At 40.0% G+C, this 13714-nt stretch overlaps 1 protein-coding gene across 1 annotated transcript in view; it reads left to right on the top strand.

Moving 5' to 3' along the window:
* Nucleotides 1–13714, top strand: part of LRCH3 (leucine rich repeats and calponin homology domain containing 3) — a gene marked incomplete in the record, with an annotated part of 799481 nt that overhangs the window by 244929 nt on the left and 540838 nt on the right. The window contains 1 exon segment of the mRNA XM_053711931.1: nucleotides 12834–12939. Within this exon segment, the coding sequence (XP_053567906.1) occupies nucleotides 12834–12939 (106 nt within the window).

Here is a 13714-nt window from a genome sequence, read left to right as displayed (position 1 = left end):
CTTCAGTCTCAGTCATTCCCTTCAGTGGCTATGTGCATGGAAGTTTTAGGTCTCATGACTGCAGCATCGGACGCGATCCCCTTTTGCTCGTTTTCACATGAGACCTCTACAACTTTGCATGCTGAATCAATGATGTAGGGTTTATACAAAGATATCACAATTAATATCCTTGAATCCCAATGTACGACAATCTCTGACATGGTGGATAGATCACCATCGTTTGGTTCAAGGGGCTTCCTTTGTTCGGCCAACCTGGACTGTGATCTCAACAGATGCGAGTCTTTCAGGTTGGGGATCTCTGACAGCACAAGGGGTTTGGAAATCTCAAGCGGCGAGATTACCAATAAATATTTTACAACTCCGTGCAATTCTCAGGGCTCTTCAGTCTTGGCCTCTGCTAAAGAGAGAACCGTTCATTTGTTTTCAGACAGACAATATGACAACTGTGGCTTATGTCAATCATCAGGGTGGGACTCACAGTCCCCAAGCTATGAAAGAAGTATCTCGGATACTTGCTTGGGCGGAATCCAGCTCCTGTCTAATCTCTGTGGTGCATATCCCAGGTGTAGACAATTGGGAGGCGGATTATCTCAGCCGCCAGACTTTACATCCAGGGGAGTGGTCTCTCCATCCAGATGTGTTTTCTCAGATTGTTCAGATGTGGGGTCTTCCAGAGATAGATCTCATGGCCTCACATCTAAACAAGAAACTTCCCAGATAGCTGTTCAGGTCCAGGGATGTTCAGGCGGAAGCAGTGGATGCACTGACACTTCCTTGGTGTTATCATCCTGCTTACATCTTCCCGCCTCTAGTTTTCCTTCCAAGAGTGATCTCCAAAATCATCATGGAACAGTCTTTTGTGTTGCTGGTGGCTCTAGCATGGCCACACAGGTTTTGCTATGCGGATCTGGTTCGGATGTCCAGTTGCCCGCCTTGGCCACTTCCGTTACGGATCAGGATCTCAAATCATTAAATTTGAAGGTATGCAAATTGAACGCTTAGTACTTAGTCATAGAGGTTTCTCTGACTCAGTGATTAATACTATGTTACAAGCTCGTAAATCTGTCTCTAGAAAGATTTATTATAGAGTTTGGAAGACTTACATTTCATGGTGTTCTTCTCATAAATTCTCCTGGCATTCTTTTAGAATTCCTAGAATTTTACAGTTTCTTCAGGATGGTTTGGATAAGGGTTTGTCTGCAAGTTCCTTGAAAGGTCAAATCTCCGCTCTTTCTGTTTTATTTCACAGAAAGATTGCTATACTTCCTGATATTCACTGTTTTGTACAAGCTTTAGTTCGTATTAAGCCTGTCATTAAATCAATTTCTCCTCCTTGGAGTCTTAATTTGCTTCTGAAGGCTTTACAGGCTCCTCCATTTGAGCCTATGCATTCTTTGGACATTAAACTACTTTCTTGGAAAGTGTTGTTCCTTTTTTTTTTTTTCCAATATATCTTTTTATTGTTTTCAAACAGGTTTAAAGAAAAGAAACAGTATACAATGTATAAATACGCCTATAGGCAAATGTGAACAGCAAATACAATTAAATCAGGGATAACACATAGAATCATGATACTTGCCAACCTTACAGATTGTTACTGGCTATATCAAACTTCCAGACTGGATCCACAGAGAATGTTACAGAAACAATAAGATAAAAGACAGAGGACCATATAATTTGAATCAAAGCATTTGTGCTGGGTTCATTCGCCCTGCTCCCAGAGGAATATCACATCAGCAATAAAATCTTGTTTACCTATGTGTGTGTAGTATATTTTTTCAAGTTCAAGTACATGTTTCACCTCTTTAACCCACATTCCATATGGTGGTGTGTCTGCTTTTTTCCAATATCTTGGTATAAGGCGTCTAGCACAATTAAGCATGACATGCAGCAATTTTTTCCGATACTGACATGTTACATCTGGGAAATTGTTTAATAGGATCAGGCTAGGGGAAAGATCCAGGGACCTACCTATTATCTTGTTAATTTGTGTGTTTATACTATGCCAATATGGCTGAATATGAGGGCACTTACACCATATATGAGAGAGTGTACCAATTTCTCCACAATGTCTCCAACACAGGGGGGAAGAGTTAGGAAAAATACTGCGTATTCTGTGTGGGGTAAGGTACCACCTGGAAAGCAGCTTAAAATGTGTTTCTACTAAAGTTAGTGATAGGGACGACTTTTTGGTTTCAATAAAAATATGGCCCCATTGCTCATCTGTCAATGTTATATCTAGCTCCCTCTCCCACTTGGTGATGTATGCAGGTCTCTTAATGGGGAAGGATCCACTTAGTAGCTTGTAAATTATGGAGATATGAGCTTTAGTCATGGAGGGGGATGTACATAAGGTTTCAAATGGAGTCAGTGTTCTGGTTAAGTTTGCTTTGTGCGGACTAGAAAAAATGGCATGTCTAGCCTGCAAATATGGAAACCATAAATGGAACGGGGAACCTATTAATTGGCTTACCTCAGCCTGTGGGCGCATCAAGCCATTGTGTATCAGCATGTGTACTGGTACGTTGGAGGGGGCTCCAGCCATACGCGGGGTCGGGATGGTGTGGTTTTGTAGCAGTAGGGGGTTATTGAGTAGTGGAGTAAGTGGGGACATTGGCGTTGATAACGATCTGTCTTCTACTAGGGATTTGTCCCATATTCGCAGCGTGGAGGCTGTATAGTAGTTACTCCCTATGTCTGGGGACCTCGATTTATGTGGGATCCAGCACTGTTCTCCCAAGTCTAACCCCCCCGCTAAAAAGGATTCTATCTGCACCCAGGGTTTGCTCGTCAGCGAGCGTTTCCATGCAACTATTCGTGCCAAATGAGATGCCTTGTAGTAATTAACCAGGTTAGGGGATCCGAGCCCCCCATCTGCTCTGTTTAGGAACAACGTATTTCTGTTTACTCTGGGTCTTTTATGTGACCAAATAAATCGGTCAAATTTTCTCTGTTGTTTCTGCAGGAATTGTATGGGGAGATCTAGGGGGAGGACTTGAAATAGATAAAGGAATTTGGGAAGGATGTTCATCTTTAATGCATTTATGCGCCCCATCCATGAAAGATGGCCTTGTTTATGCCAGGAATCTAAGGACTTTTCAGTTTCTATTTGAAGAGGAACATAATTGAGATTGAATAATTCTGTATGAGTAGGGGATATATCAATTCCTAAGTATTTGATTTTCGAGGTCAGCTGAAAGGAGGTGTGGGTTTTAATGTAGTGCATGTCTTCTGCATTTAAGTGTATTGGGAGTATCATCGATTTTTCCATATTGATTGAAAAGTTGGAGACGCTTCTATACTCCTCCAGCTCCTCAAGGAGGGCTGGTAGGGACGTAGAGGGGGAGCTCAATGTGAATATAATATCGTCTGCGTATAGCAGACATTTCTGATGGAGTTCTCCAAAAGTGACCCCCTGTATAAGAGGGTTATTCCGTATCCTTGTGGCGAGCGCCTCTACTGCTAGGGCAAATAACAAGGGCGAAAGGGGGCATCCCTGCCGCGTGCCATTATTTATCATTATCTTTTGCGAAAGGGTGTTGTTTGCATTAATATATGCCGAGGGGTTGCTATATAGGGCTTTAATACGTGAGATCATTACTTGGGAGAATCCAAACTTTGACAGAGCAGACCAGAGAAAATCCCAGTCCACCCTGTCAAAAGCTTTCTCGGCGTCGGTGGAGAGAAGGACTAGGGGCGAGTTAGAGTTTGTGGCCGAGAATAGGGTATGCAAAACTCGGATGGTGTTCTCCTTAGCCTCCCTACCCGGGATAAAGCCTACCTGATCTACGTGTACTAGGGACGGTAAGTAATTACTGATTCTCACTGCGAGTAGTTTAGCGTATAATTTGATATCCACATTTATTAGGGATATAGGACGGTAGTTAGTAACTTTATCTGGGGGTTTACCTGGTTTAGGGATTATGGAGATTGTAGCTTCTAGGAGTGTGGGTGGGAGGTGCGTAAACTGGTCAAAGGAATTGTACATTTCTAGCAAGTGAGGACCCAGGAGGGATTTAAATAGATGGTAATATTTGGGAGTAAAGCCGTCTGGGCCGGGGGCTTTGCCCTGCGGGAGATCTCTTATGGCTAGCAGTACCTCCTGCAGTGAGAATGGTGCGTCTAAAGCTTCTCTATCAGAATCGGTCAATGTTGGAAGCAGGGCCTTTTCCAAGTATGTATGTATACTATTGTGTTTTTCTTCAAGGTGTGTGCTCGGGAGGTTATATAGTGAGGTGTAGTATTCTGCAAATTGATCAACTATTGCTGTGTTATCAGAGTGGGTGACACCTTTGGAGTCTGTAATTTTAGAAATGTGGGTTTTGTATCTCTTCTTCTTTAAGGATCTCGCCAATAGGCGTCCCGCTTTATTGTTTTCAACAAAAAATTTGGATTTAGATGCAAGCGCCCTCATATGTGCATTCTTAATTAAATAGTGATTTAGATCTTCTCTAGCTTGTTGTGATTTTTGCAGCAATAATGTTGATTTGGGGTTACCCTTTAGTGCATCCTCGCAGGCCTTAAACTCAGATGATAAGGAATTAAACATTGCTGAACGTTGCTTGCGCTGTCTGTGTGTGTGTCCCATAATCACCCCTCTTATATAACATTTATATGCTTCCCAGTTATTAATAGCTGAGGTAGCAGTGGAATTATTGAATGAGAAGAATTCTAAAGTTTTTTTGGCCAGATCAGTAGTTATCAAGGGGTCTAATAGAATTTGGTCATTTAGTTTCCAACTGTGTTGGTGTTGTGGTTTAGTGGACCATAAAAACGTGGAGGAGACCATGCTATGGTCTGACCAGGAGGTGTGGTGAAGCCTCGAATCTATAAGTGAGGTAAGCATCTGTTGTTCGCAAAAAATATAATCTAGACGGGTGTAGGAGCGCTGGGGATTTGAGAAAAAAGTGAAGTCTTTGGTGTTTGGATGAGTGGTTCTCCATGTGTCAAATAGAGGGAGAGTGCTTATTGCTCTCCAGTTGGATCTGATTTGGGAGTTCCTAATATAAGACTTGCCCTGAGATGTATCTAACATGGGGTTAACGGGAAAATTTAGGTCTCCACTGAGGAATATTGGGCCTTTTGATATGTCCATAGTGTGATTAATCACTGAGCGAAAAAAGGATGGCTTAGGGCAGTTGGGAGCATATACATTAACTAGAGTAATAGGCCTGCCAAAGTACAGCCCCACTATTATTAAAAAGCGACCCTCCCTGTCTAAATGTTTGTTCAATAATTCAAAGGAGGAGCCTTTCCTAAAAGATATACTGACTCCATTATGTCTCGTTGGGCCTGAACATAAAAAGTGTTGGTCGTAGTAGAATCTTGAGAGAGAGGGTTCATTGGTTTTTTTAAAATGTGTCTCCTGTATCATTATAATATCAATGGTTTTTTTATGAAAATCATGAAAGGCTATTGAGCGCTTCTGTGGGGAGAGAAAACCCTTAACATTTTGTGTGGAAATTGTGAACTGACTAGTCTGATGATGTTCTGACATACTACTATGACTTTGGAGATGCTAACAGCAAGTTACTTTGATAGTCTAATACAATGTGTTATATCCTGAGAGCTGGAAAAATAGAATTAAATAAATAACAATAACAATTCAACAAATAAATTTCAACAAACAAAAATGAAATACTTTTAAACAGTATTTTTGATCGGATAACCACAATAATTGCTAGTTGCCTAACGTGTAGGTAAGAGCAGGGGGAGAGATGAGAGGGGGAGGATGGGTAGGGGAGAGAGAGTCCTTACAGGAGGGATGTGTAGAGAGAGAGAAAGGCTAAGAAAAGTAAGAACTAGAGAGAGAGAGAGGTTAAGAAAAATAAGAATTAGAGAGAGAGACAAAAGGAGGAAAAGTGTGGCCCGACGGGGCTCCCTTAAGTTATCAGGGGAGTTTATACTAGGACCTAAAGATACTTTAAACAGTATATAATATATAATATCATTTTAAGAAAGTGTCTTTCTATTATGACTGAGAGTAGTCTGTTGTACACAGAGTCAGTGTGCGTGGGGGATAAATATCACCCATTAGGAGATGTATGAATCCGCATACTCACGACCTCCAAGGATCAGGTTCAGCTGGTTATAATTTCTGCAAAAGTTCCTTTGTTGGTATTGTCAATACAGGGCTTTTTGATGCGCTGTTTGCTGATGACTTCAGACCATAATCTTCTCTGGGGCTTTGGTGGGAGTGTAGGAAGTTTGGATGATGAAGGCTGTGGTGCCTCAGGGGCCGGAATGTCGAGGAGTTGGCAAAAGTCAGCAATATCCCCTGTTGAGGAGCATTCATAACGCCTTCCATTCTTTATGATTTGTATCGATACAGGAAAACCCCATCTGTAAGGAATTTTGAGAGATCGCAGATGGGTAGTGAAGTGAGCAAATTCCTTCCTGAGTAGTAAAGTTCTGGTGGAGAGATCTTGGTAAATTTGAATTTTCGCGCCCATAAATGAGAAAGTGGGCTGAGTGCGTGCCATCTGAAATATTTTTTCTCTGTCTCTGTAACTTGAGAAACACACAATGATATCTCTCGGAGGTTGATTGTCACTGGGTTTGGGCCGTAGAGATCTGTGGGCCCTCTCAATTGGTATTAAGTCAATTACTCTTTGATCTGAAATAGCCAGTGATTGGAATAAATTTTGTAAGTGTTCCATTATGTCTTCACTCTTTACCGACTCTGGTACTCCGCGTATGCGGAGATTATTTCTCCGTGTTCTGTTCTCAATGTCGTCTATCTTGTTTTCTAAATCCGATATCTGTGTCTGCTGATCTTCCATGGCGTGTGACATGACCGATATTTCTTTGATAATCTCTTCTCTGTCTCCTTCTAGTGTTTCCACTCTCTGGCCCAATTCGTTAATATCTTTTTTCAGCTCAGCACACTCAGTTTTGATGCAGGTCTTAACCTGGTTGATAAGGGCTTCCATTGCCTTTAATGTGACTGGGCCGTCTTCTGGTGGTGTGTGTGAGCCAGAGGGAGACACAGGGGTATGCATAGTGTCAGGATTATCTGATATTTCATCATCTTCGCTATCTATCTGAGGTTGGTCTGCCTTTTTTTTTTTTTTTTTTCTGTGCTTTTAAAAAAGGTATTGACAGAGCCTGACCCCATATTAGATTTTAAGTTCTTATCAGTTTTGTTGATTCTGCGTTGCGCCATGTCAGTAAACATGCAGGGGTTTCTGAGTAAGTAATGTTGCTTTGGCAGAGTAGATTGACCGTTTAGCAGCAAGCGTGATGAATATTGGGGGATGTATAGTTGGTGACAAGCTCAGTGTGAAAGGAGCTGAACAACGGTCTGCAGAATGTCACACATATGTTTCTGTAGCCCCCTTATTTCAATAAGATTCTTGCTAGTGAAAGTGCATGGGGTCTTTGGCACTGAGTTCCTGCTTATGGCATAATGTGTCAGATACGTGCTATTGTGACTGTTAAAGGCATGCCCCAAACTTCATGTAAATATAGATATAGTTCCTTATTTGAGCATTATGTGTGATGTTCTCAGGGTCTCTGTTTTGCTGCAGATAATTACCCTTTCCGGCTGTCTGTTGAGATCGGGTGTGATGCGTCACTGCGCCTCCAACTTTAGGTCCCGGCTTCAAACGCGGCCTAAACCGCGGTAACAATTTCAGCCTCTTCCTTTAATATGATGTCTCCGAAATTGTGATTAGAGGGCCTCCGGACCCTTCTCAAGCATTCAGAGGTCTGATTCAGGCATTTTTAGCTGTCTTTATTGGGGTAAGAGAGAGCCCCGCCGACGCCACTTCAGGAGCTCTAGTTAGGTGCGGCCATTCAGCACGCCCGCACGCTCCGCCTCAGTGTTGTTCCTTTTGGCTATCTTTTCTGCTAGAAGAGTTTCTGAGCTATCTGCTCTTTCTTGTGAGTCTCCTTTTCTGATTTTTCATCAGGATAAGGCAGTTTTGCGGACTTCTTTTCAATTTTTACCTAAGGTTGTGAATTCTAACAACATTAGTAGAGAAATTGTTGTACCTTCCTTGTGTCCTAATCCTAAGAATTCTTTGGAAAGATCCTTACATTCTTTGGATGTGGTAAGAGCTTTAAAATATTATGTGGAAGCTACTAAAGATTTCAGGAAGACTTCCAGTCTATTTGTTTTATTTTCTGGTCCTAGGAAAGGTCAGAAGGCTTCTGTTATTTCCTTGGCTTCTTGTTTGAAACTTTTGCTTCATCAAGCTTATTTGGAGTCGGGTCAGGCCCCGCCTCAGAGAATTACAGCTCATTCTACTAGATCGGTCTCCACTTTGTGGGCTTTTAAGAATGAAGCTTCAGTTGATCAGATTTGGAAAGCGGCAACTTGGTCCTCTTTGCATACATTTACCATAGTTGCCAACATTTCAAAAATATTTCCAGGGACACTTTGCAGCTATCAATTACCTGCATTGAAATTTTAACCACACCCCCTGCCCTAAAGCTCCGCCCACTTTGCCAAACCCACATAATTAGCATAATTAAGCTCCGCCTATTTATTATGGTGGGAAAAAAAGCTAAATAAAGAACCAGTTTAAAAGATTACATGCCCTTATGTCTCACTCCTGTGCAGACTCAAAATGGATCATTCAAACAAAAGTCACATTCTGTGGCTTTGTATTTAGAAATTAGCAGTCTGACTTTAATATATATACAATATTATATATAACATGGGGAGCAGTTATAGGTGCAGTTAGGGGAGGGGACATATGGAGCAGTTATAGGTGTAGTTAGGGGAGGGGACATAGGGAGCAGTTAGGGGAGGGGACATGAGGAGCAGTTATAGGTGCAGTTAGGGGAAGGACATGGGGAGCAATTATAAGTGCAGTTAGGGAGGGGACATGAGGAGCAGTTAGTGGAGGAGACATAGTGAGCAGTTATAGGTGAAGTAAGGGAGGTCACAAGAAGAAATTATTGATCATTAACAGTTATAGCTAGCAGAATTTACACATTTAATATGTTTACATGTAACTGGAATGTAGAAAAAAATACATGTTTGCACAACTCCAAGCTATATTTGTGGCGATTAAAAGGTCTGTACAAGTTGGATTTAGAGGGAGAAAAACATTTGAATGCAATATATTTGTAACCTTTCATATGCCAGACAGAATTACCCTCTGTGCACCACAGCATCTCTGGAAGCAAGGAGTTAATCACTTAGGGGTTGGTCTTGTTTAAGTAAATGAATCTCTCCCCTGTATGTATCACCATTTCACTGAGTTACTCACATGCTGTGCTTTGTAATAGTAAAGGTTAAGTGCCATAAAAGTCCCATATTTGTTCTAATAATTCATCCACCATTTCTATCTCACATGCAGCTCACACGCAATTTAACTCAGACAGCAACAAGTTAATAGGTGACTTTTGTTACCTCCTCAGAACTCCGTGATCTAAAATAAATTATGAGACCCCGGCCAGCAGCTGACAGGCATTCCTCCCAAACACTGACACCGTGGGATATGCTCTCTGCATCGTCTGGTGATCACAAGGAATGCATTTTTGTTATGCGCAGCATTCAGTTCCCTGATGCTGTTGTACAGTTTATTTTCCCATCTAAATAATAACTTTCAAGGAAGCACATACAGTATTTGCAAGTTGGCTTCTGTAGTGTACTATATAAATGGTAAATGCTGAATTATTTAAATGATAAATTTGTTCAGAATAAAGTAAAACTATACTTCATGAACAGTAAAACAGTAGCAGACAACGTTAACTGCGAGAATAATTGAAAACTTTATCTGGGGCTTTATTTTTACTTGCATATGAAGGGACAAATATATTGCTGGGGGTGAGGAATAAAAAAGCGAGACAGACACAATACACTTTAAAAAATAAAATACCTTTGTGTATTTAAGATAATAAACTGGCTTACACTGTGCAGATCAGGAGACTAAGGAGTTGTGCTGTTTACCATCACACCAGTTACACGCTGCACGGAGGTATCAATCAGAGGCACATCAACAACCGTTACCCGCGCCAAATGTGATGTCACTGCACAGCCAGCTGACGGGGAGGAGAAACTGACTTTTTTTTTTAATATAACAAACTTTATTAACAAAACACTGTCAGTTAACTCAAGTGATTTATAAGCCACAAAACGGTTGCCGGGACAGTCCGGGACATTTAAATGGCCGGGACTGGGTCCCAAATTCCGGGACTGTCCCGGCAAAAACGGGACAGTTGGCAACTATGATTTACTAAATTCTACCGTTTTGATGTTTACCCTTTCCGGCTGTCTGTTGAGATCGGGTGTGATGCGTCACTGCGCCTCCAACTTTAGGTCCCGGCTTCAAACGCGGCCTAAACCGCGGTAACAATTTCAGCCTCTTCCTTTAATATGATGTCTCCGAAATTGTGATTAGAGGGCCTCCGGACCCTTCTCAAGCATTCAGAGGTCTGATTCAGGCATTTTTAGCTGTCTTTATTGGGGTAAGAGAGAGCCCCGCCGACGCCACTTCAGGAGCTCTAGTTAGGTGCGGCCATTCAGCACGCCCGCACGCTCCGCCTCAGTGTTGTTCCTTTTGGCTATCTTTTCTGCTAGAAGAGTTTCTGAGCTATCTGCTCTTTCTTGTGAGTCTCCTTTTCTGATTTTTCATCAGGATAAGGCAGTTTTGCGGACTTCTTTTCAATTTTTACCTAAGGTTGTGAATTCTAACAACATTAGTAGAGAAATTGTTGTACCTTCCTTGTGTCCTAATCCTAAGAATTCTTTGGAAAGATCCTTACATTCTTTGGATGTGGTAAGAGCTTTAAAATATTATGTGGAAGCTACTAAAGATTTCAGGAAGACTTCCAGTCTATTTGTTTTATTTTCTGGTCCTAGGAAAGGTCAGAAGGCTTCTGTTATTTCCTTGGCTTCTTGTTTGAAACTTTTGCTTCATCAAGCTTATTTGGAGTCGGGTCAGGCCCCGCCTCAGAGAATTACAGCTCATTCTACTAGATCGGTCTCCACTTTGTGGGCTTTTAAGAATGAAGCTTCAGTTGATCAGATTTGGAAAGCGGCAACTTGTTCCTCTTTGCATACATTTACTAAATTCTACCGTTTTGATGTATTTGCTTCTTCAGAAGCAGTTTTTGGTAGAAAAGTTCTTCAGGCAGCTGTTTCAGTATGATTCTTCTGCTTTTTGAAGTTTTTTTCTCTCAAAAATGGAAATAAACTTATTTTGTTGGGTTGTGGATTAATTTTTTTCAGCGGAATATGGCTGTTTTTATTCCCTACCTCTCTAGTGACTCTTGAGTGGAAGATCCACATCTTGGGTATTGATATCCCATATGTCACTAGCTCATGGACTCTTGCCAATTACATGAAAGAAAACATAATTTATGTAAGAACTTACCTGATAAATTCATTTCTTTCATATTGGCAAGAGTCCATGAGGCCCACCCTTTTTATGGTGGTTAGGATTTTTTGTATAAAGCACAATTATTTCCAAATTTCCTTTGTTGATGCTTTCTACTCCTTTCTTTATCACCCCACTGCTTGGCTATTCGTTAAACTGAATTGTGGGTGTGGTGAGGGGGTGTATTTATAGGCATTTTGAGGTTTGGGAAACTTTGCCCCTCCTGGTAGGATTGTATATCCGATATGTCACTAGCTCATGGACTCTTGCCAATATGAAAGAAATTAATTTATCAGGTAAGTTCTTACATAAATTATGTTTTTTATATTTTTTCTTCCCTCAAGTTTATGTAAAAAAGTATGTCTATTTTTTTGCTTGTTTTACATCTGTTCCTAATTGTTTGCAGCAGGACACTAAGATAAGCTTAAAACTTAAGTTTAAACATGGCGCTGTCAATTACTTTATAGGAAATCCGTTGATTTAAAAACAAATGTCAAAGTTAAATGATATAATAGAGTATTTTTTATTTTTTTTTAACTACACATAATTAAATATTTTATTTTATATTTAAAGGGACAGTCAACGCAAGAATGTTTGTTGTTTAAAAAGATAATCCCTTTATTACCCATTCCCCAGTTTTGCATAACCAACACTGTTTATATTAAATACACTTTTTACCTCTGTGATTACCTTATATCTAAGCCTCTGCAAACTGCCCCCTTATTTTAGTTCATTTGACAGACTTGCATTTTAGCGAATCAGTGCTTACTCCTATGTACCTTCATGTGCGTGAGCTCAGTGTTACCTATATATGACACACATTAACTAACACCCTCTAGTGGTGAAAAACTGTCAAAACAGCATTTACATAAGAGGCGGCCTTCAAGGTCTAAGAAATTAGCATATGAGCCTACCTAGGTTTAACTTTCAACTAAGACTACCAAATGAACAAAATTGGTGAGAAAAGTAAAAAGTTGTTGTTTAAAATTACATTCCATATTTGAATCATGAGTTGTTTTTGGACTTCGCTGTCCCTTTAACTGCTATTGTCTTTTCTGTAGTACCAGCATGCAACTTTTTCCGTTCTTGTTCTTCTAAAGGCTTGTTTGGATTGTAGTTCATTTTGCAATTCACAAATCTCTTTAACTATAGATGTTTGTGTCACCGAGTGTGGTATTCAAACTGTGAAAGTGCAGTCATTAATGTGTATATGGGGGAGTAGCATCTCTAAGAGCCAGTATGCAAAAGTACATGTTTTATTATAACATCTTTGGATCTTGAAAGTTTAAAGGATATGATATATTAAATGTTTTCCGCAATTTTCTATCCTGTTGAGTTTTTGATGCACAGATTTGTTGTTTTAAAAACTGTTGCAGGTGATATATATTGCAGGGTTTGTGTGCTTTGCTGCACAAAGTGGCCCAACACAATTATCTTAACTGATTACTTATTAGACATTATTACTTTGCTTTTGTTCTAAATCTTGTTTTGTCTTCACAGGATGTAAGTTGTAATGAAATCCAAACAATTCCCACACAAATTGGCAAATTAGAATCCTTACGGGACCTCAACATCAGGAGAAACCACTTGGTGCATCTTCCCGAAGGTGAGTGGAGTATCTGGGACTTCTTCCTAGTCTTATGTACAGAATTGTATTGGATCTTTTATAGATCAAAACAAAATGTGTTCAAAGATAATCAATTGCAGGTATATGCGTTTGTGTGCGTGTGTATGTGCATATGTGTGTATGTTTGTGCATGTGTGTGTATATGTAACAAAGAAAAAGAAGGGGATATATATAATAGAATGTATATAGGTTGGTATAAGTAGTAGTACTTTAAGCAACAATTTGCATACATGAAATGAGAGCAAATACCACTAAGAGGTGGAAATGCTCAGAAAAAAAGTAATAGCTTTTTTGTACTATCTGTATGTACTGAAATAATGATCCTTAAAATATAACTTTTAATTAGATCAAAAATTAAAAAGCAGCAAAATTGGACAGAGCTAACTGCTGCTCACATACACATTAAAAACACACCTCCGGTTTAAATAATTATACTATCGGTGAATTTAGTTGTAACTAGAACAAAGTTATTAGTTTTATATTAGAGAAAAAAAATATAATTTTTGCTATAAGACTATTGGACACCGAGTACTGTGACTTTAAATCACTAGAATTAATAGATCGGCATTAGCTGTCAGCTTAGTTAATATCATTTTTGTCAACACAGTGACTCCACTTTCGGTGCTAGCTGTACTAGAAGAGTACCAGTAAGTACAGCTTTTCACTAGAAAAACGTTTTCAATGATAGTAATTTTCTTCCTAATGGGAAAGAGTCCACAGCCGCATTAATTTCTTATGGGAAATAAGAACCTGG

Source organism: Bombina bombina, chromosome 4 (assembly GCF_027579735.1).
Source record: "Bombina bombina isolate aBomBom1 chromosome 4, aBomBom1.pri, whole genome shotgun sequence".
Taxonomy (NCBI): domain Eukaryota; kingdom Metazoa; phylum Chordata; class Amphibia; order Anura; family Bombinatoridae; genus Bombina; species Bombina bombina.
The sequence above is the reverse complement of the archived record's forward strand: the minus strand, read 5'-3'. Positions and strand labels throughout refer to the sequence as shown.